A 20,863-nucleotide genomic window follows, 5' to 3' on the forward strand; every position below is an offset into this window, starting at 1 on the left:
ATAAAGATTGCTAATGATTTATTGATGCACAGAGCCTAGTATTTTTTACTAAGTAATAGATTCAATTCTATAAATAGACAATGGTCCTTGAGGTTTAAACCGATTTATGAAAATAGGATATATATTTTTTTTATGTTTTCATTGTAGTAAGTCTGTAATTGCTCGAAAATATTCACTTGTCATCCTAAAATGATCAAGTCTCTTTTTATGTTTACTAAAACCACGTGTATATATAATCAGTTTAATAACCATGTTGTAATATCTGTGTCCCTTCTCTATACCTTAGCCCGGATCTTGGGTGAACCTACTAGCATTTAAATATGGGACCTCAAATCTTTACCCGCCCTTTGTGGATACTCATTGTGGTTTTTCAGCTGATATACATTTGAACTACAAAATAGGGCAAAGTTACTTTTGACGTAAAAATAGAACAATCGGGTCCCATGACTTTTTTCGGATTTTGTACAGCTTTCCTACTAAACGTGTCTTCAAGGAAACTGGTTGACATTATTGATTGAGCCAATAGAATGTGGCATTTTAGTGCAAGTATTGCAAGCGGAGCTTCACGTCATCATTACGAACTTCTTGAGGCTCAACAACACGATTAACATGAACAATTCTATCAGATCCAAAATTATCAAAATTAGGATTCATAGCCGTCACATTATCAATCTGTGACGTCTGCGAATTGTAAACCAAATCAGCTGTTACCAGAAGACGCACAACACAATTAGAAGACGATTGAACCATAACATTTTCATTCACAGCATCCTTTCTAGGCAAAACAGCCGATTTTTCAGAATCGGATCTAGATCGATGAACGGATTTGCAAATCTCAAAAATTCAGAATCAGATACATCCCTATTAGCCAATTAAACATTAAACTCACTCCAATCAGTCACAGAAACTGATTTAACACCATTATCAGTGTTGTTAAAACGATGTAACAGAATTAGGAGAACAACGAACATTTTTAGAGGATTTTTCAAATTTTTTTCATTTTTTTAGGTTACGTTGTTTAGACTTAACGAACCTTTTTAACGTCCATCAACTTCAGGAACTACATACGCAAAACAAGCAAATCACGGGAAGTGCAAGTGTAATATTTTCAATTTAAAGAAAATGACCCTAATTTCTAAACCCTGGATATAGGGTTTAGAGGTAAGGAAGTCAATCACATGTGAAGCACATTTTTGAATTAGTTTGACTACATGTGAAAACAAGTGATTGTCGCGTTTTGATTGGTCCCTTGAATTTCAAGCAAATTGTTGGTTTAAATGAATATTTCACACATATCGATATGATGTTATATATTCAGACCGTCAAAATCAGGAGGTAGGGTCTGAACATCAAAAAGCAAAGCTACCAAAGCAACCCATTTTCCATGGCACGGTAACATTAGATTTCAATAAAATCAATTAAAAATGTTGTGCCCAGACACAATCAAAATGGTCCGGACCTTAAAAGGTCGAGACAGGGTCCACAGAAGGACCTGGACATTTACACACATATTTTAACACCATAAACTATCCGTTAACTAGTTTTTACATATAATCGCTATACCCGCTAATATAATACAAAAAAATAACTCTAAACGTGATAGATAACACAAAATAACAGCAGCAGATTAAACAAATTAAGCAGCAAATTGTGGAGAACAAGTTAATAATGAAATAATAATATGATGAATAGAGGATGATAAATGGAAGAAGTGTTTATTAAGTGAAGAAATACAAGATAAAAATATCAGAAAGATCACAAGATCTTCTGCCCAAAATCAGAAAGATCACTAAGATCTTCTGCCCAAGGTCAAGAGCCGATTACAATTTTTAAATTCCAGATAATCCCCTGAATAACGCCACTAGTATATAAAGAACAAGATGGTGAAACCCTAACTGACTTTCTATAGGGCTACTCATTATTGGGCTTTCCATGGAGCTTGGCCTTATTATTATTGTTGGGCTTTGATCTTGGGCTATTCTCTATCAAAACTGTGTCAACTTTCATTGATTTAACCGACTTGTGAACAAAATTAACCGAATTTTTGACTTTTGACAGGCGTTGACCCGACCTTTCCCGCCTTTGACCCGACTTTTGACCATTAACCGACTTATTAGACGCCGAGATGGGCTAGTCAGAAAAACGCCGCAACGGGCGTCGCAACGGACGCCGTTTGCAACCATGCCAGTAGGGTGATCAGGTCTGCTGAGCCTAATATAGCAACTGCAAACAATATTGATCAACTTCAAACTAGCATTTAAGTCTAAGCAGTCTATAAAGTAAATTTTACAGAGATCAACAAGAGTACTTTCTTTCACACAAACAAAATCCCACTTACAGAATGAATCAGAATCAAATTGGGGAAAATCACAATATGCTTCTTCCTTACCTTTTTTATTTTTCTTCTAGTTTTTTCCACATAATAATACTTCTCCATTTGTTTTCAACCGACCTACTTGATGTATTGTGAGACCCATTTGAATCCATCACCATAACCCATCTTGCGAACAATGCTGCACATAAATACTTCCAAGGGACGCACACTCGAATCTTGGAGGTTAACCTTACCTTTGCCGGTGGTTACACCAGTAAGGCCAAGGTGGTAACGCAGTTCATCCTCCGAGGCTGCATATGGAATGTCAATCTTGTTTCCTAAAATAAGAAAAGGTACAGCAGAAAGGTTCTCATCAGAAAGAAGTGCATCCAATTCCTTTTTTGACTCTGCAAACCGTTCCTTATCATACGCATCCACAAGATACACCACTGCATCAACCTGAAATGAAATACCTCATGCGATTACATTACCAAGAAACTAAATATCAAGTATTCATGGTATTAAAATAGAGAAATTACATAACAGTATTAATGGTATTCAAAGCATCATGACAGATGTAAAACATTAGGCACCTCGTTATGCAAGGATGTAAAAAATCGCTAATCGAGGATTAGTCGGCCGTAGCCTTGTAGGGATTAATCGGCCAAATCGGGGATTTCTTAGAAATTAATTGGTTTCGATGTTTTATACATTTAAATAATGATAAATTTCAACATTTTATGTGTAAATATAGAGGAAAATCATAAACATATGCATAAACGAACATAAACTTTAACATTACTTTAACATTATTGTCTAGAAACATAAACAAGTAGAAATTATATCATTGCTGTCTAGAAACATAAACATAATCCTTCAATTGTTCAAATACTCCAAAATTCTAATTTAAATTCATACCAAAATGGCGATCAACTTTGACTAATTTTGCGACGACTAAATCCAATTTTGCGAGAGCGGTGAGCTTTTGTGGTTGACTGTTGGAGCTCGATTATTATAATCCTACTTTTATCTTTGTAAGTGGTTATTCTATGCGTCACATATATCCTAGCATTATATTTCCTTCAACTAGTAGATTATACATAGCCATCGATGTTGTTACTCTAAGTGCACTCTGGTACAGGACTGCCATCTTAATCAGAGGAAACAACAGTATGAAGCCATCCTGGTTTGAATTAATTCAGGACTTTGCAGGCTAATCAAGTAACTTAGTAACTTTTCAAATGGGCAACCTAACTTGTATGACTGTAAGAACAAGCATGATGTGTATCATCATAATCATACCACAGCATGTTATAGTTTGCTATTGAAAAACATCGATATACAATAATAACAAGAATTTTGAATATTTTTCTGTATCATGACATGTTTGAAGTCTATTGAACAAATCAGTTTTCTTCAAGATAATATTCTTAGCTTTATGTGGCCATCTATTTGTAGATATAACATATAGCAGATACCAGAGCCTTGTTTTACCAATCAGTAACCAGAATACAACATTCTTCAATCCGTCCATATAACTCAACTCTCATTAAAAAAAAGAGCCTGTTATGGTTATCAATCCTATACTTGCTCAACCATCGGTTATCTAACAGGTCCATAAATAAACTCAGCCATACATGCTTAGTGGATCATCGTGAGTCATCAGCAGGATCGCAAAATTAAGCCTAATAGGTCGACTAGTCACCGAATGTGGTTTAATTGTCACTCAGAGTGTATTTATTTAATGAACTTCCAAACTACATTTTAAATATTGTGATTAATTGCAGATTATATCAAACTGACAGACTAAGAGTACTGTTGCCAGAACCTTTCAGCCCTTGGGCTCTAACAATCGCTAGCAAACCATCAGTCTTCACCGAAAAAAATCAAATGAAACCTTGATGACACTTTCAGAATAGCCTGTATGCACGTTTTATATTCTACATTCCACAATAGCTAACTTATCAGTCTTCACAAAAAAAATATCCAACACCATCAACAATATAAACCGATTGTGCGCATTAGACACATATTTCCATCAAAAGTTAAAATCATAAGCACATATATACAAATAATTAATATAATCAGAGAACATATTAAAAAAAAAAAAAAAAAAAAAAGGTCCAAACATAATAACATGTATCCACAGTCATAGCACAATACTACACATAAAATTTCGATATTATAACTAGACATCTTCCATTAAAACTATACATCAAAACATTTCAATCACATTTACTGTAAGCATAGGCAATTTAAGTTAACATCTTTACATATAATTTTGCATTTTAAGATCTGACCATATAATAAAATTTAACAATACAACACACAAACAAAGGCACATATATGCATGTATATACAAGCCTCAAATGTGCAACTATGTATTTATTCATAAGCATAATAATTAATTTTAAAAAATAAAATAGAATACCTTGGCGTAATAATCCTTCCAGACTCTACGAGCAATCTGATGACCTCCTAAATCAAAAGCTTTGAACTTAATTTTGCCTATACTCAATTCCTCAGATGTTGGATGTTGTGTAGGTTGATGTTGAACTAATCTCTAAACAATTAAATATAATAAAAAAATACAAATTAGATCCAAATCGCATCAAATTAGGGGAAAATCAAATCGAAGAACACAATATTATTAAAATTAAATTGAATAATAATAACCTAACCTCATCTTTGAGCATGTGAAGCAAGGTAGTTTTACCGGCATTATCAAGACCTAAAAACAAGATCTTAGCTTCTTTTTGCCACAAACCGAGCGATGCTAATATGCCATAAAACCAATCGAATAAAAACATTTTCGATTTGATCAAACTGGTGAGGAATAGATCTGGAGTGATAGAAGCGGTTTATTGTTGAATTGATGAATGGATCTGACCTAAAAACAACAGTTTCCAAGTTGGATGCGTTTTAGCAAATGCTGACAAATTTTAATTTTATATGGTTCACGTGCCTCGCCTTATTTGTCGGTGTTTAAATATGTGAATATAGTAGTAGGTGTTAATAACTGGAAGTCAAAATTGGACAGTAGATATTATGTAGGCCTAATGGGCTGATTTATTGGGCCATAGCCTTTACGGTTAAAGAATTATAGGCCCAAATCTTGGATAAATATTGTTGGGTTATGGATTTTATCGTCGAATTGTCAAGCTATGACCAATGGCATATGCCCTGTGGTGCCCAACATTTTTCGGTTTTTTTATAGGTATAGGTAAGTTATAATCACACATATTTAATACGTGAAATTGATCAAAACACTTCTTTTTTCAAAGAAACTATGATGATAAACTCTTGAAAAATGTAACTGTCAAATTGTCCTCGTAATTCGCAAGCCCCCCACCCCCACCCCCCAAAACCCCCCCACCTATCTTGCCACTCGTGAAGTCTCATGACCGAGAAATTTCAAGTCGCGACATGGAATTTCTTGGTCTTGAACAAGAACTCTCGGTAAGACTGACTTCGCGACCTTGCAAATGCGTTAGATGTGAGTCGCAAGTTACACAAGGTCCTTACCTTGCGACTTGCGAGTGGAGATTACGCTAGCGACTTGCCAAAAATCTAATAAAAACGACTTGTTCCATTAATTTAAAACATAGCATCTTAAAGAATTTAATACATCAACTCCCTACCAGGTACATTAAAACAATACAAACCATTATTTTTAAATTCAAGAAAGTGGAATAATTTGGTAAGAATCATTCCGAAAGGTAGTGGATCCATGATTGTTTCACCTGCACACTGCATCATATTCCCATCGATGTAGACGACGTTAAATTTAATACCATTTATGATCCAAAACATCATAATGGTCTCCCTCTATTGTAAGAATTCCGTCATATTCATTCACAGGTCTACGACATTTTATGTTGCTACGAACAAGTCTGTAAGATCCTTCAAATAACATGAAACCTCTTAGCCGCAATGCAAATATCTACAATTTGCAGTTGAAGAATGGCTCTCAATACATCGTGCAAAGTGAAGTCAGCGTATTTTGTCATGTCACACAAGGGGCTACATCCCAACAAGTTGGATCCTAGAGTAAAATTTTCATCCTTCTTTTAGGAAGCCTAACACCGTATTGAACGTCGTTACATCTCAATTATAGCACCGACCATCAAGTTTATATTTGATTGTCTTTTCATACACGTGTTGCTCATATATAAACTTGGCCGTTTAAGATTGTTTAACCTATTCTAGTTCGTTAAAAGATAAATTTAGAAGATTATTAGTAACGATATATCATACAAACGACATCATAACTATAAAGCTTTCGTTAAAAATTGAAATGGAACTTGGCTAGGGCCTTATTTTGATAATAAAACTAGATATTAGATATCAGATGGAATTCTGTTTATCTCATGTTTGAATATATATTACGACAAAAACAGACTTGAATGGTTTTTCAAGATAGACTACTTAGAAAATGATTTTCCGAACCGTTTAAAAACCACAAATGGGATGACTTGGAAGCATAAACAAGTTTTTAAAGCGGCGACAGAAAAAATATCGGGTGTTTATTACCCAACTAGCTCAGTAGTTTACAACAACTTAAATTAATGAAGAAAAAAATATGCTAATTTGCGAACTCAAGTAATCGTATATTTAGACAAGCCGTTTTTCTTATAAGGAACAAAAAAAAATTGGAACGATAGCTAAAGTTTTTGTACGTGCGGCCGCACTCTGATCCTTGCATTAATTATAATGGGGTAGAAATTATGATGACGGCAATATACCAAAATTTGAATTGTATGTATGATCACGAAGACGCCGAACCCAACTATATAAATAACCAAAAAGTTCGAATTTGATACCATTTTTGAGCAATTATTTGGAATTTATGCAACAAAATATGGTCGACAAGCAAACTCATTTGACCAATTTGAGGTCGGATCATATTTTCGAAGGCCCCGAGACCTTAATATAAGTCTTTTTAACCAATTACGTGAAGATGCTTTGAAACGTGCACAACATCGACACCCACAAGCGAGTTGAGAAATTTCAAGATTGAAAACTTTGCACTAAACATAAATCACGAACAATTTCACTAATTTGATGTTTTGGCTTGGTGGAAATCGAAAGAAGACATAGACACACATGTCCAATATCATCTGCCAAGGCTCGTGACTTATTAGCCGTCCAAGCTTTAACCGTAGCTTCGGATTTCCTCTTAGCGGTCGAATTCTATCGGAAAGAAGTCAAGACTTACCCCCAAACCCTAGGAAGTATGCGTATATATGAAGGAAATTTGGACGGGGTATATAGGATACAAGATTAAATATAGAATGTCCGTTTGATAATGATGTTGGAGATTGTATAGAGATAGAAGAAATAGAAGCCGGATTATCAACTTCATCAAACGAAGGAAATACCGAGACCGAATTGGATGAAAGTGAATATGATCCCATTAGCATTGACGAATATATACCAGCAATGCAATGGCAATTTGAGATTTAGGACACGATATTTGAAGAAAGCGAACAATATAACGAACAACAAAGGCAAGACGAGTAAAGTATAAAGGGTGATGACAATGCAAAAGCTTGATATTCTTTAATTGTAATACATTTTCAGGTAATGGCCATGCCGAAACTCGAAATATATTTACTTTTGTATTGTATTTGTATTGTTCCCATAAAAATTTTGTTATTTATAGTATTTATAATTTATAAATAAAAATGTTGTTATTTATATTACAATTATAATTTATATTACTTATAGTGTTAAGCGTTATAAATTATAATTATATTATTCATAGTTATTTAAGCGTTTTAACTTTTATTTATATCGGTTATATTATTGTTGTTCAAACATTATAAACATCGAACCGGTAAAAATGTAAGAGCTAAAAATCAAATCCGGTAAAGATCCGAGTCCCCAAAAAAAGTGTTAAGCGTTATAAATTATAATTATATTATTCATAGTTATTTAAGCGTTTTAACTTTTATTTATATCGGTTATATTATTGTTGTTCAAACATTATAAACATCGAACCGGTAAAAATGTAAGAGCTAAAAATCAAATCCGGTAAAGATCCGAGTCCCAAAAAAATCCGAAAAAAACGATTCCAATTGAAATTTGAAAACAGAAACAAGCCGCGAGAACTTACCAAAACCAAAACCGGTTCCGGAAAAAACCAGTTATTTTTAACTGCTTTTTCCTGAACTAAAACCGGTCCGGAACAAGTTTTTGTGCATCTATAGCCTTAGCTATTTGTTTCACAAGAATAATCTCATTATTGTTTACCTGAGTTTTACGAAGTCGAGCCACAATGATAAGTTTCAATACTTGAACATCAATCATGGGCTAGGACCACTGGGCCAGATCCATCCTAACAATCAATAGTAAACTTCTTTTAAAACCAATGAACCAAAAGGTGGACTAACACATGACAATATTTTGTTCCGAAGAATACATTACATGCTTCAACATATATTGTAGAATCCAAAAAACACAACTAGTTTTGCAAATATACAGATACATACCAAATATACAGAATCTACTCTACTAAAAAACATGGGGTAAAAGTAAAACTGGAAATGAAAATGACTAAATTACTTGCCTTTCCTTTTACTACTTCTTTTACTTGTCTTGATCTCCTTAGCTTTAATACACTTGGGACAAAACCAATCTTCATCAGGAACATCATCAAGTGGCGGATCACAACAGTCAAAATGGGTGCCAACACCGCATCCAATCGAGCCACTTTCATCCCCACAAATCAGCATTTCTTCACCTCTGTCACGTGACCCGCATACCTCACATGCCACATCATCACTTTCTGGAGTTCTTGGCTCAGTAGTGTCTTCTTTTAAATAGTTTTGTAAATTATTATATGATCTCTCGGCCCAAACGTTTGTATTGTATAGGATGTGTTTGTCAAGTGAGTATCCGGGCTTGCATACGTATTCCACCAGATAATCAGCCGATATACATGGTATCTCGTGTTTTAGGAATTCTTGAACCCATGCGTCAACGTGTGGCATGCCGGGACTAACAACCGCAAAGTCGATATTAGTGTTTAGGAAGCGAGTGTATGGTGGGGATGTTGCTAATATGGTCCCGTCTCCAGCCTTGACAGCACGCTTTATAGTATCCTGCAACATAATACAAAAGATCAGGAATATAAACAAACAATACCGGTTTCAATAATAACATAACTAGTGAAGGTGTTATATCTCATGAAAATTACTAAAGAAAATTGCCAACTACAACATTCCCACGTGATATTGCATCTTGTTTCTGTTTTGATTGTACTTGATCTCAAATAATACAGAATAAATTGCAAGGTAACCTATATGACAGCAACAATGAAATTTCTTATTTATTTAAGTTCAGTTATTAAGAAGAAATAGGCATTAGATATAACCTAAAGAAAGGAACCTAGCGATGGAAGAACATAACCATGAATTTAAGGTCTAACCATGAACAAAACTCAATAAAGAACAGAATCACCGCTTGCTAAGTATCAATTTATGTGCTTTTCTATTTTTGTGTGTTTAAGATCGAGTGGGAAAGTCACAAGATGAAAAAGGTCAAATCTGATCTACTACGAGTTTAGTGAAGTCATGAATCTCAGTCAGAATGCGACCCTTGTGTAATTCCAAGTCACCTCTTTTAACTCGTCTCCTCAAAGTCAACTCATGACTCGTACGAGTTTGACAATTATTCATCTTATAACAGCGTAAATCTTTTAATCAAATGACATATAATGCAGTATGCAATAGAAAAGAGCTCTGGGCAATTGGGTCACTTTCAACTAGTTTAGCCCACATGACCTGTTTTGCTTTAGATTGGAAAAAGACCATCTTGAGATGATAATTTGCAGCCAGAAACAGCACATTCATAGGTAAATGGGTTGATACTGCTACCTTATTATATAAAGCATAAATAGTAAATCATTAAGATAAGGAGAATAAACTGTAAAATATACCAAAGGAGGGGCAATGCATTCCCCATAGATGACAATACGCATCCCATAAAAAGCACCATGACCAGTTTTCTCCTTCAAAAGGCGCCACTTTCTTGGAGCCTCCAAATTAATTTGACCATCTTGACTCAGACAATTCTTGTGCCATTCATAAGCCTCCTCGTCTAAGAATCTTCCTGCCTGGTTACTTGCCGTCAAGTAATCAGTCTTCAAAATCCACCTGAGTTTCATAAGAAATATTAATTGCACATAAACTAAACAAACATAAGTTTTAATACCATAAAAGTATGGACTTTATTGTTACATGAGACATTTGAAAGCAACAGTAAGTACTTAAACAAGAAAAAAAAACAGTAAACTCAGAAAACTTTCACCTTCCAGATGCAGCAGCAGCAAAGAACTTCTCGGTTCTCCGAATTGGATCTGGAACAATAAAATGAGTAGCCTGATAAGACCATTGATGAGAGACTCTGCATACTCTTCCTTTCAATTTCCTAATCATCTGCTGGTACTCTCTTCTTTGCAGCTTATGTCCAGTCAATATAAACCATTTGGGTTCATCTTTAACTATATATGAATCTGAATTCGCCTTTCCAGGCTTGTGGGTAATCTTCTCAACAACCTGTTTTTTACCAGTACTTTGATCAGCAAGTATATCGACATTTTCCTTCTGTGCTTCAACTGAACAGCCACTTGACGTGCGTTTTCCCTTTGTAACAACTTTTGCATTAGCTACCTCCTTCACATTTAGAGCAACATCTTTCTTAGCTTTACTCGCACGTTTATTTGTCTTAGTTGCCTTTGTCTTCACAACATTCTCAATACCATTAACATTTTTCATGGTTTTTGCAGTCACTTTTTCCCCAATTTCTGCCTTTTCATTAGTATTGTGACTTTCAACTTTTTTGTTTTTAACAGTTACCTCTTTAACAGATTGACTGGCATCTTCCTTAGCTTTATTCACAACACGTTTACTTTTCTTAGTTCCTTTCTTTTCTTTATCATCCTCTTTTTCATTCTTCAGTTCAGGATCATTACATGCATCTTCTGATCCCTTCAAATTCATCGAGTACTCCAAATCATTTACATCATCATTGTTACCAGCAAGTTCCTTTCTTTTAGCAACCCTCTTACAAATTTTCTTCACTCTAGACGTCTTATTACTCACAGGATTCTCAAAAACATCGGTTATTTCTGTCGTACCTCTATTTTGTACAGTTATTACGCTCCGACATTCAGTCACGTCATCTACAATATCATTATCTTGATCTATAACAGGTTGATCCTGTTCTGTTTTCTCTTCCATCACTATATCAACAGTGTCTTCTGGTTCACCATTGTTGATTTCTACCCTTATTTCTGGTCTCTCATTACTCTCACTAGCAAGTTCTTTCCTTTTGTCAATCTTCTTAACAGTTGCCTCATTTTCTGAAAAAACAGTACTTTTCCTACCTTTTTTCTTGCCATTAGATGCCTGATCGCTCACAAGAATGTGGGTATCAACAGATTTGTCTAATGATACCTTACTCTTGAAAGTATTTAAGTTCCTACAAAGGTTTATGTCATAATCTTCATCGTTATCTTGATCTACATCATGTACATACCCTTCTGCTTTCTCCGCCATCACTATATCAACAGGGTTTTCTTTGTTTGCCTCCTCTTGATCCTCGGGAGGCTCAGTTTCATCATCCATGCATGAAGACTTGTTCCCAAACATATTCTCAGATTTGTCTACCAAATAAGCTTTCTCGTACTTCTGACACGTAATGAGATCCTCATTATCAGATGGACCATCTATATCAGCCATAGAAGTCGTGGCATCATTTGTCTCATTGTTTTTCAAATGAATAGACCCTTTCTGATTCACAGTCTTCGTTTTATCAAGATTTTGACTAGCAGCCGAAAATCTCTTACCAAACGACTTCCTTTTGACAGGTTTTGAATTTGATCCAGCACCTAAATTTGATTCAGCACCAGTACTGGACTTCATAAGATCAGATCCAGTACCTGAACTTGATTCGCCATGCAAGGTGGGAGTTTTAGAGATGGGCACATTTACATTTTTACCCCTAGAGTTTGAGGTGTTCCAAGTGGTAACATTGGAGGGTGATAATTTTGGAGGACTTGTAGCAGTTTTATCATTCAAAGATGTAAAATTTATCTCATCTGAAACATGATTACTCGTTTCAACAGGTGGGCCATTATTCAGCTCCTCAAATGCACTTTCTACATGTGGACTTCGTCTATTCGATGCCTCCTCGTTTTGATTCATTCTCTGTTGTTTGAAACTACTATTAGTACTGTCTATCTTCCTCTTACCATAAGATGAACAATTTTGCTCTTCATTGAATTTATCTACCAAAGAAGAAGACGCATTGAAGGCTTCGATGAAATTTTGCTTATTCAGTCTTTTAGCACTGCTGGTGTTGCTTGTAGTAGTGTGCACTGTTGGACTTGCACCCTTTTTTTCTTCATTTAAAGAAGATTTGTTGGCTGATGTGGCGGCATAAATGTTTCTGTTGACTGCAGTTGAACCATTGGTTGTTCCATCATGTGGTATAGAAGGATCATAAGTAGCACCTATAACGTTTTCAGTGTTGCTTATCTCGTGGGAATTAGGAAACAAATCAGATGTGGTTTTAGATGCACTATTCAATAAGTTTCTTGAAATTTCCTGCTTTGACAAAAGAGATTGATGGGGACTTGCAATCTTTCTTTCGTTCTGCATTGTAACACCTTCTGCTTCATCTTCAGAATCTTGAGCTTCAGCTTCCATCTCCAACTCATAGCCACTGTTGGATTAATGAAAAGATGTACAATTAATATTAATAACTGGATAATTATATTAGCACATGTGCATACAAATACCAATTGAAAGTGTCAGTTGTCATTCACATTAACGAGCAGCTATTCAACATCTAATAAGCAATTACTAGTATGAATATGATCAAACAACTATGAAGAATAGCAGATTAGTGTTTCAGGGAAAAAACCATTGAAGCAATGAAAAAAACCTACAAGACCCTTCTTTAACAGAATAACATATTCAGCTATAAAAACAAAAAGGTACTGCCTTACCTCTTACTATAATCATCTTCCAATACAACATCCCAAGCTTTTAAACTGAAAAAATGAATGAAGATAAAAATCAGTTTAATGATATTTTATTTTCATAACAACTTAATAAGAGAATTAAACATCATATATGTTGTATGTAAAAAAAAAAAAAAGAAGAAGAAGATAGCATATATTAGGCATACTAAAAACATACCAGTCTTCTAACCATTTGTGGTTGACAATCTTTATCCTGTTAATCTTTTTCGCAAGTAGATACTTCTCACCTATCAAATTGAAATGAAAAAAATGACATTTTCATTTACATGCAAAGCCTAACCAGGCATAATGTACAAATTACATAAACAGACGACAATTGACAAGGACCTAATAACTTCTAACTGAGCTCAAAATGAAGTAGTAGACTGATGGTATTACATGATAAATACACAAATAACTAGACGTCCCTTTCTGCTAGTCATAAACCAAAAGAAAACCATGTGTATTTAAAAAAAATGGACTACCTGAAGAAATAAAATAAGCATACCTAACCTGGTTTTCTACATTGTAAGCCAAGAATATAAAATAACATACCTTCAAATTTGTAGCATATGAGATGAGTAATCTTGTTTGCTACTAATGCCTTTGAAAATTGTGCACCCATCAAAGAAACCATCGTCTGAAAAATAAAACGTAACACAAAATTACAAACAATGTAAACCATAATTGCTTTATATAACAAATCGAAAAAATACATACCATAATGTCCTCCCGATCAACACGTTGATATCCAGTTAAACATATGACTAAAGACTTGGCAGATGGAATTCCGTTCAAATCTTTCAACGGTCTGTACATTATCTGTTAAAGGTAGATAAGTTACACATCTTGAACAACAATAGCAACAAATGTAAGCTGTCACCAGTAAATAATCTAGCAAAAGAATGACAATTTAAGCTTAAGAAATAAACGACGTCTGTTACTTATTAACTTCATATCCTATAACATTACAAATAAGGTGCAATCAAAAAAACAAAATTCGATTACAGTTACTAACATCCGTTGTCTTCACTGGTGCTCCAACATCAAAACTGTGCTCAACCCAAAGACTAGAAACTAATTTCTTTCCATCTCGTCTAGCCCTAACACACACCGGATCATCCTGCCAACATGATGCACAATTATATTATAGTCAATATTTAAATTTACATCATCAGTCCTTTAAACACAGTTGAAAATGATACATTATTACATTTCAACAGAAGGAAGTTAGGGTTAGTAAACTTACATAAGTAAGTTTATCAACAATCACATGAGTACAATTTGAATCATATTGACGAGAATCAACACCACCGTTATCAACAAGCTTTCGTGAAACCTGAATATATTATTATTTAATTATATAAAAATCAAATCAAATCAAAAAACCCTAGCTGCCATAAAGGAAAAATACACTTTAATTCTAACCTAATTAAGTACATGAATAGTATGTAATACAGACTAATACAGATAAATTCATAAAAAAAGTAGAAATTTTGAACCTGAGATTTACTGATTGGATCGAAGCCGAGAAGAACAAAACGGATGCCAGTGAATGGTTGCGCTGGCTGGTTAAACGGCGACGTTTGATGACTTTGCATCGTTATTTGGCGAACATAAACTCTCAGCAAAAGGAGTATAACTGGTAATTAAATTAATGTGAAATGTGTGAAACTTCTCGGAGAAGAAGGGGATTGGGGATTTGGATGAATGGCGGTGAAGGGTAGAACCGGTATTTTTACAGTGGTTTTTGTTTTTGTTAAATTTGATTTGATTTTAAAAGATAGGCGGGAGAAAATAAAAAGTCCCGCTGCATTTTTGACACTTGTGTTAGTGAGATCATTGCACGTGATGCTCGATTTTTTTTTTTTTTTTTTTTGTCAATTTACCCCATTCATTGAACGAGACTGAGGGTGGACAACTGAATTAATAAATTATCTAGCTAGTATTTCAGACTTTTTACAACACAACCCCAAATCTTTTTATTCTGAAAAAAAATTAAATTAAATTAAAAATAGATCAGAAAGATCTAAAAATGTTACAAATATAAAAGAGTCAACCGCATCTGGTTTGAAGAAGATCCAACGATCTACGTGTCTACAATTAGAATAAACCTATTACAACTATCGAGTGCATCAATTAAACATGGAACACACCAATGTGAACCGATACAACATTAAACAATCCATGTACAACAATTGAACACACTAACACGTGAAGCACTCTTATCGGGACCTCCATTTCTAGTCTTCACCAATATCAATATCCATCAAACACACCAATGGGAACCGATACAACAATTGAACACACTAACACGTGAAGCACTCTTATCGGGACCTCCATTTCTAGTCTTCACCAATACCAATATCCATCAATAACGAATACCCGAAAACAACGACCAACTCACCGCAAACGATTCCAAAAATATGGACAAAGAGTCACTCAAACTACAACTTAAACATCTGGAACACCACCACAATTCAAACAATCCTAGTTAAAAAAAATCGGAGGGAACCTAGTCGATATAAAATTGCCGCTGCTGAAAATGACAAATTAAACGAGTGTCGAACACCCTTGAAAACCTAAAATCACCACTAATTGGAAAAATCTTAATATCGCGAGATGAAAACTAGAATGATAGTAGAATCCGGTCGGAAAAGGCAGTTGCATATGGCAAGGCTCCCCGAAAACCACCGAGGAACAAAAATAATAAGACCGAAGGCTAACAACCAAATCACCCTACTAAAGAACAAAACCCATAATATTTTAGACATTGACGTAAGTAACATTTCAAGTAGCTTAAAATTATATACCTTAATTTTCACAGAGCTGCTAACAAACTCTTGTAACTATGTATGTCAAACAAAGCTTTTAGCTGGAGCTTATGAGAAAAATAAGCTTGAACCCTCACAAACTTCAAGAAGCTAGTCATCTAAACACAACCTTAAGCTTAGCTATGAGATCTACCATGTGTTCCCGAGTTACTTTATAATTAAAGAAGTAATGAAATGAGATGAACACTCTGTCCCGGAGTCATTACTAGTAAAGAAAAAAAAAATTGAAAAAAATTTACAAAAAATTGTGTTATTTAGTTTTTCAAAGAATGGAAAAGGAAAGAAGTAGAAGGTAAATTCGCCTAATATTTTCTCCTTTAGTTCCCTTCTAAAGCAGAAAGATATTGTTTTTTTTATCTTCTCTTCTCTTCATTTATTTTTCTTTTCACAAATCGGGAACAATGTGGAAGAGGAATGAATGAGAGTGAAGTGAGATCCTTTCAATTTGGAAGGACGGTTAGAAGGAAATTAGACAAAAATCATCCATAAACTCTCTCTTTCTTTCATGTCAAAATTTGCAAAACACCAATTGTTTTAAATTTCTTTTCATTTCTTACCAATATAAAACTCCGAAACAAAATGTAACCAAACGATCGCCTTCTAAAAAAATAGAAAAATAAAAAATTGATCTATCAAGTTGTGATGAAAGTTTGATTTTCTCATAAATAGATGGGGACGATATGTAAACTCCGATAAGCTTGAGTGGCATATTAGCAAAAACGTCACCAGATTCCGACGACCGGCTAACTTCACCAACCACGAGTGCTTAGTAAATAAGGCAACTACAGTCAACATCTCACGATAAATTCAATATCATTTCTTAATTATTCACAAACCTTTTTACAAATTTTACTTCATCATGGCTTGGATGACACGTTTTCTCACTGCGATTGCTTTCTTAGCAATCGGAGTTATATTTTCGCCGGAAACTTTCGGGTCAAAATCAGCTAAAATCACTACTTTTGTTAAACTTGCGCACCTTTTATGTTTCTCAACCTCTTGGGGCGCAGCACTTTGGGTCACCTTCATCGCTGGCATCATCATGTTCAAGTACGGTTTCAGTTTCTTATCAGTTTGATTTTCAGTTCAAAATTAAATTATGACATGTAGATTTGTAGGGTTTTGAAAGTCACAGATTATCTTCTCTATTTGATTCCCAACTCGGATTCGGTTATTAAAATTGAATATTTTTACTGATCATAATTAAGTTTTCTAACCTTACTTAAATGGCTTGTAATTTAGATATGTACTAGATATGTACTGATCATAATTTAGATATGTAGTAGTCAGCGTTTCGAAATAAATTAATTGTTAGCTACTTTTGATATGTAATTTGGTTCATTTATGATGTCTATTTGACGATTACAGGATCAAAACTCAATGTGTTCCCAATTTTTTTTTTTCCAGTACTAATTATATTTGATTCTATTTTAATGGTTGTTTACCTTAAAAAAAAAAAAAAACTACAAAATCAAAATATATATTGGTCCAACCAGTTAAATTTAGTGGTATGTACAGTTTAAATGAAAAGTTATAAGTTAAAAGTTATAAGTTTGAAAAATGTACGGGGTCGTGAAGTTAAATTTAGTGGTGTCCTATACATTTTAAAAAGTATTTTTCAACACAATATTTTCAACTAGTTGTGTCCCGTGACCCCACGGGCCAAAACTCGCCACTGTCTATACTGAATAGGCTTTTTAACATTGGATTATTATAGTGATCAAGATTAATTTCCCAAATTTATTTCTTTGATTATGTGGAATTGAGAAATTGGTGCACTGAGTGGATGTGTAGTACTTAGATTTATGAAATGAAAGATTATTTGAAAATATTGGGAGGAAATTTGATCTAGTTTAAGATTAAACAATCTCAGTAATCGGATTTTAGCTTCCTAAATTGATTCATATCATCAGCTGGATTTTGAAATTTCTGACACGAATTGTGCCCCACTACTTACGTTCATGAAGTTGATTAGTTACTATATAATTTGATGGAGAATTTGATTCACATTTGACATTAAGAAAACAAACTTAAACCAACAGCCATGTTGCAGAGGCTTCAAACTTACAAAAAATGCTGATATTGAAGTTTAACATGAATTATTGAATAATTTTGATAGGCATATGCCGAGACATCAATTCGGGAATCTGCAAAGCAAGATGTTTCCGGCGTACTTTATGATGGTCGGTATATGTTGTGCAGTGTCCGTAGGGTGTTTTGGGTATACACATCCATGGAAGTCTTCATCAACTGCCGAGAAGTATCAGTTAGGGTTTTTAGTTGCTGCTTTCGTTTTCAATCTCAGTAATCTATTTGTGTTTTCTCCAATGACCATTGAGGTAACCTAACTATCCCTATACTAATTCTGGCTTAAATTTTGCTTAACGTGTTTCAACCGCTATTATTTGAAGGTCTTATTTTTTTTTATGATGAATTTGTGGGTGTAGATGATGAAGCAAAGGCACAAGGTGGAGAGGGAATCAAACATAGGGGAAGAAGTTGGGTGGACAAAGAACCAGGAGGTTGCGAAGGTGAACCCGAAGCTAGCAGCAATGAACAAAAAGTTTGGAATGATACATGGACTATCTTCTCTTGCTAACATCATGTCGTTTGGTAGCCTTGCAATGCATTCATGGTATCTTGCAGGCAAACTTGATCTCTAGTCATTACATCCAATGACTTGTATGTTGACAATGCAATGCTTCTGCCCCAATTATGTCATAGGTAATGCTTCGGGCACTCTATATCGATGTTAAAAACTAGCATTCAAATTCAAATTGTTGTAATGTTAAAATTGTAATCTATGGTGTTAATAATAATTGTCACTGTTTCGGTATGTTGGTGAATAACTGCTTACATAACACTCCTTAAGGTCACTCTCTTTGTTTCATTAGTAGGTTAATACATACTGTAAATACATAAGTGATAAGACTTGCAAATTCATAAAATTACATAATAGCACATGATTATGAGTTTGGAAAATATATTTTTGACAATAAATATAATACGTACATGCATATAATGAAATATCAGATAGAACGAAAGCTTTATATGTAAATTGATTGACAACGATGAACTAGGGTTTCGATCGATTGAAGAGAAGTTTAGACGGTTTTTCATTCATTTCAACTAACTGATTACAATCCGTTATTCGTTAATTTAAAGCCCTCTGTCACCAGACGGTCACTAACAACCCTAACAAACTTTGAAACAAAGAAGAAGACCACTAAATTTAATTGGAGGACCCCATATATTTTTTAATTGGATCACGGGATACTACTAGTTTGAAATTTTTTTAGTAAAAAATACCCGTTAAATTATATAGGACACCACTAAATTTAATTGGAGGACCCCATATATTTTTTAAATTTATAGTTTTTTTTTTTAAATTGTACAGGAAAATATTAAATTTAACTACTCGGCCCCATATATTTTTCGAATTTACAGTTTTTTTTTTCAAGGCAAATACCACTAAAAATAGTATTTAAATATAATTAGTTTTGAAATTTTTTTCGAGACCCCATTAGATTATAATTCTAAAATCGCCACTGTAAATTGATTACTTAGACCACCTTTAATGCGGCGTGTTGGTGTGTATGTGTTGGCCAACACGCCACCTAGCACCCCATAACAAGGCGTGTTGGTGTGTGTGTTGGTCAAGTGCATCAAGTGAGCACGTAAAAGTTTTAGGCGTGTTGGGTATTTTCCCCACTTTTTAATTAGTTTTTATCCCCTTTTCACCCAACTTTCAATCAGATTTTAACACATCACCCAACACGCCACTTAACACTCCACCCCATTACACACCGGTATGTCAGCACGCTCATCAAGCACCCCACCCCACCCAGCAACACGCCCATCATACGCTTCAGGGATAAAGATGGTCTTAATGAAAGTGCGTAAGATTTGAAACAAACTAACAACTTAACAAGTAGCTAATTATTATTTTTTACTGCAAACTTACGCATCATACATAATTTTATATGAATAATGTCATAAACATGACTCAACTTATTATCTCCAGATCAGAAATGCTAGCTTATACCGCTAGGCCAAAGCCCTTTTGTAACAAGTAACTAATTATTACTATCACAGATGATTGAAGAACAAGATTATTGACATTGAGACAAGTTTTCTAAATTGATGAGCTGTTTATATTTCTACACATGGATGGTTCCTACCTTCAATTATTTTCTCCTTTTCTAATGTGGGTGGCTGGGATCAGGTGGGGTCATATATAAGATACTATCGATGATTCCTATAATCTTGGCATCATTCTCTGATGTTGGTCCTACACATAAGGGATTGTAAAAGGGTAGAGGAGACATTGTGAATATACATGTATATACCACTTGCTTCAAGAAAATGTAAATATCCTAGTTGGAAACAGCCCAAGTTAAGGCACAAACAAAACTTCGAAATAAAAGGCAAAACTTGTGCACTTGTGTATATCCAAAGCTGACTCCACAACTCAAGTGGTTCACCAAAAAACAGCCAACTTTTACTAGTCAGATAGCTTGTTCAAATGAACCAAGGCTCCAAACTCCAGAGTCCAGACCAACCCACATGACCTCTATTTTGTCAGCTTCATCCACGTACGGTTCTTATCATGTGTTAAATTCAGTTGCTTATAAAACACAACCACAATTTCTGTGACACTTGTGACACAAATGTTTCAACATC

General features: G+C 34.4%; 3 protein-coding genes across 3 annotated transcripts; 1 reads left to right on the forward strand and 2 right to left on the reverse strand.

Moving 5' to 3' along the window:
* Positions 1 to 2,235: 2,235 nt before the first annotated feature.
* Positions 2,236 to 5,247, reverse strand: LOC139852044 (small COPII coat GTPase SAR1A-like). The gene is made up of 3 exons (XM_071841261.1): positions 4,996 to 5,247; positions 4,746 to 4,877; positions 2,236 to 2,773 (listed from the first exon to the last, which is right to left on the reverse strand). Exons 1-3 carry the CDS (start codon positions 5,122 to 5,124, stop codon positions 2,453 to 2,455), a joined length of 582 nt encoding a protein of 193 aa, XP_071697362.1. The 5' UTR covers positions 5,125 to 5,247; the 3' UTR covers positions 2,236 to 2,452.
* A 3,573-nt stretch (positions 5,248 to 8,820) lies between these two features.
* On the reverse strand, positions 8,821 to 14,947 carry LOC139854152 (BRCT domain-containing protein At4g02110). Its single transcript, XM_071843473.1, has 10 exons — positions 14,849 to 14,947; positions 14,596 to 14,685; positions 14,365 to 14,469; positions 14,067 to 14,168; positions 13,902 to 13,986; positions 13,525 to 13,594; positions 13,332 to 13,376; positions 10,628 to 13,045; positions 10,257 to 10,473; positions 8,821 to 9,420 (listed from the first exon to the last, which is right to left on the reverse strand). The coding sequence occupies exons 1-10, from the start codon at positions 14,945 to 14,947 to the stop codon at positions 8,878 to 8,880; spliced, it is 3,774 nt and encodes a 1,257-aa protein (XP_071699574.1). The 3' UTR covers positions 8,821 to 8,877.
* A 1,946-nt stretch (positions 14,948 to 16,893) lies between these two features.
* LOC139855658 (uncharacterized) lies at positions 16,894 to 19,028 on the forward strand. Its single transcript, XM_071844905.1, has 3 exons — positions 16,894 to 17,230; positions 18,300 to 18,519; positions 18,628 to 19,028. Exons 1-3 carry the CDS (start codon positions 17,040 to 17,042, stop codon positions 18,841 to 18,843), a joined length of 627 nt encoding a protein of 208 aa, XP_071701006.1. The 5' UTR covers positions 16,894 to 17,039; the 3' UTR covers positions 18,844 to 19,028.
* Positions 19,029 to 20,863: the final 1,835 nt, after the last annotated feature.

The sequence above is a fragment of the Rutidosis leptorrhynchoides genome, chromosome 6 (assembly GCF_046630445.1).
Source record: "Rutidosis leptorrhynchoides isolate AG116_Rl617_1_P2 chromosome 6, CSIRO_AGI_Rlap_v1, whole genome shotgun sequence".
NCBI lineage: Eukaryota > Viridiplantae > Streptophyta > Magnoliopsida > Asterales > Asteraceae > Rutidosis > Rutidosis leptorrhynchoides.

Coding starts and splice junctions, on each gene's coding strand:
- LOC139854152 (XM_071843473.1), bottom strand. CDS start 14,947: ATGCAAAGTCATCAAACGTCGCCGTTTAACCAGCCAGCGCAACCATTC. Junction 14,470..14,595: donor TTGTTGATAAACTTACTTAT/GTAAGTTTACTA, acceptor TCATGTTGGCAG/GATGATCCGGTGTGTGTTAG. Junction 9,421..10,256: donor AATGCATTGCCCCTCCTTTG/GTATATTTTACA, acceptor ATTATGTTGCAG/GATACTATAAAGCGTGCTGT.
- LOC139852044 (XM_071841261.1), bottom strand. CDS start 5,124: ATGTTTTTATTCGATTGGTTTTATGGCATATTAGCATCGCTCGGTTTG. Junction 4,878..4,995: donor TTCACATGCTCAAAGATGAG/GTTAGGTTATTA, acceptor TTAATTGTTTAG/AGATTAGTTCAACATCAACC. Junction 2,774..4,745: donor GGAAGGATTATTACGCCAAG/GTATTCTATTTT, acceptor ATTTCATTTCAG/GTTGATGCAGTGGTGTATCT.
- LOC139855658 (XM_071844905.1), top strand. CDS start 17,040: ATGGCTTGGATGACACGTTTTCTCACTGCGATTGCTTTCTTAGCAATC. Junction 17,231..18,299: donor GCTGGCATCATCATGTTCAA/GTACGGTTTCAG, acceptor TAATTTTGATAG/GCATATGCCGAGACATCAAT. Junction 18,520..18,627: donor TTTCTCCAATGACCATTGAG/GTAACCTAACTA, acceptor TTGTGGGTGTAG/ATGATGAAGCAAAGGCACAA.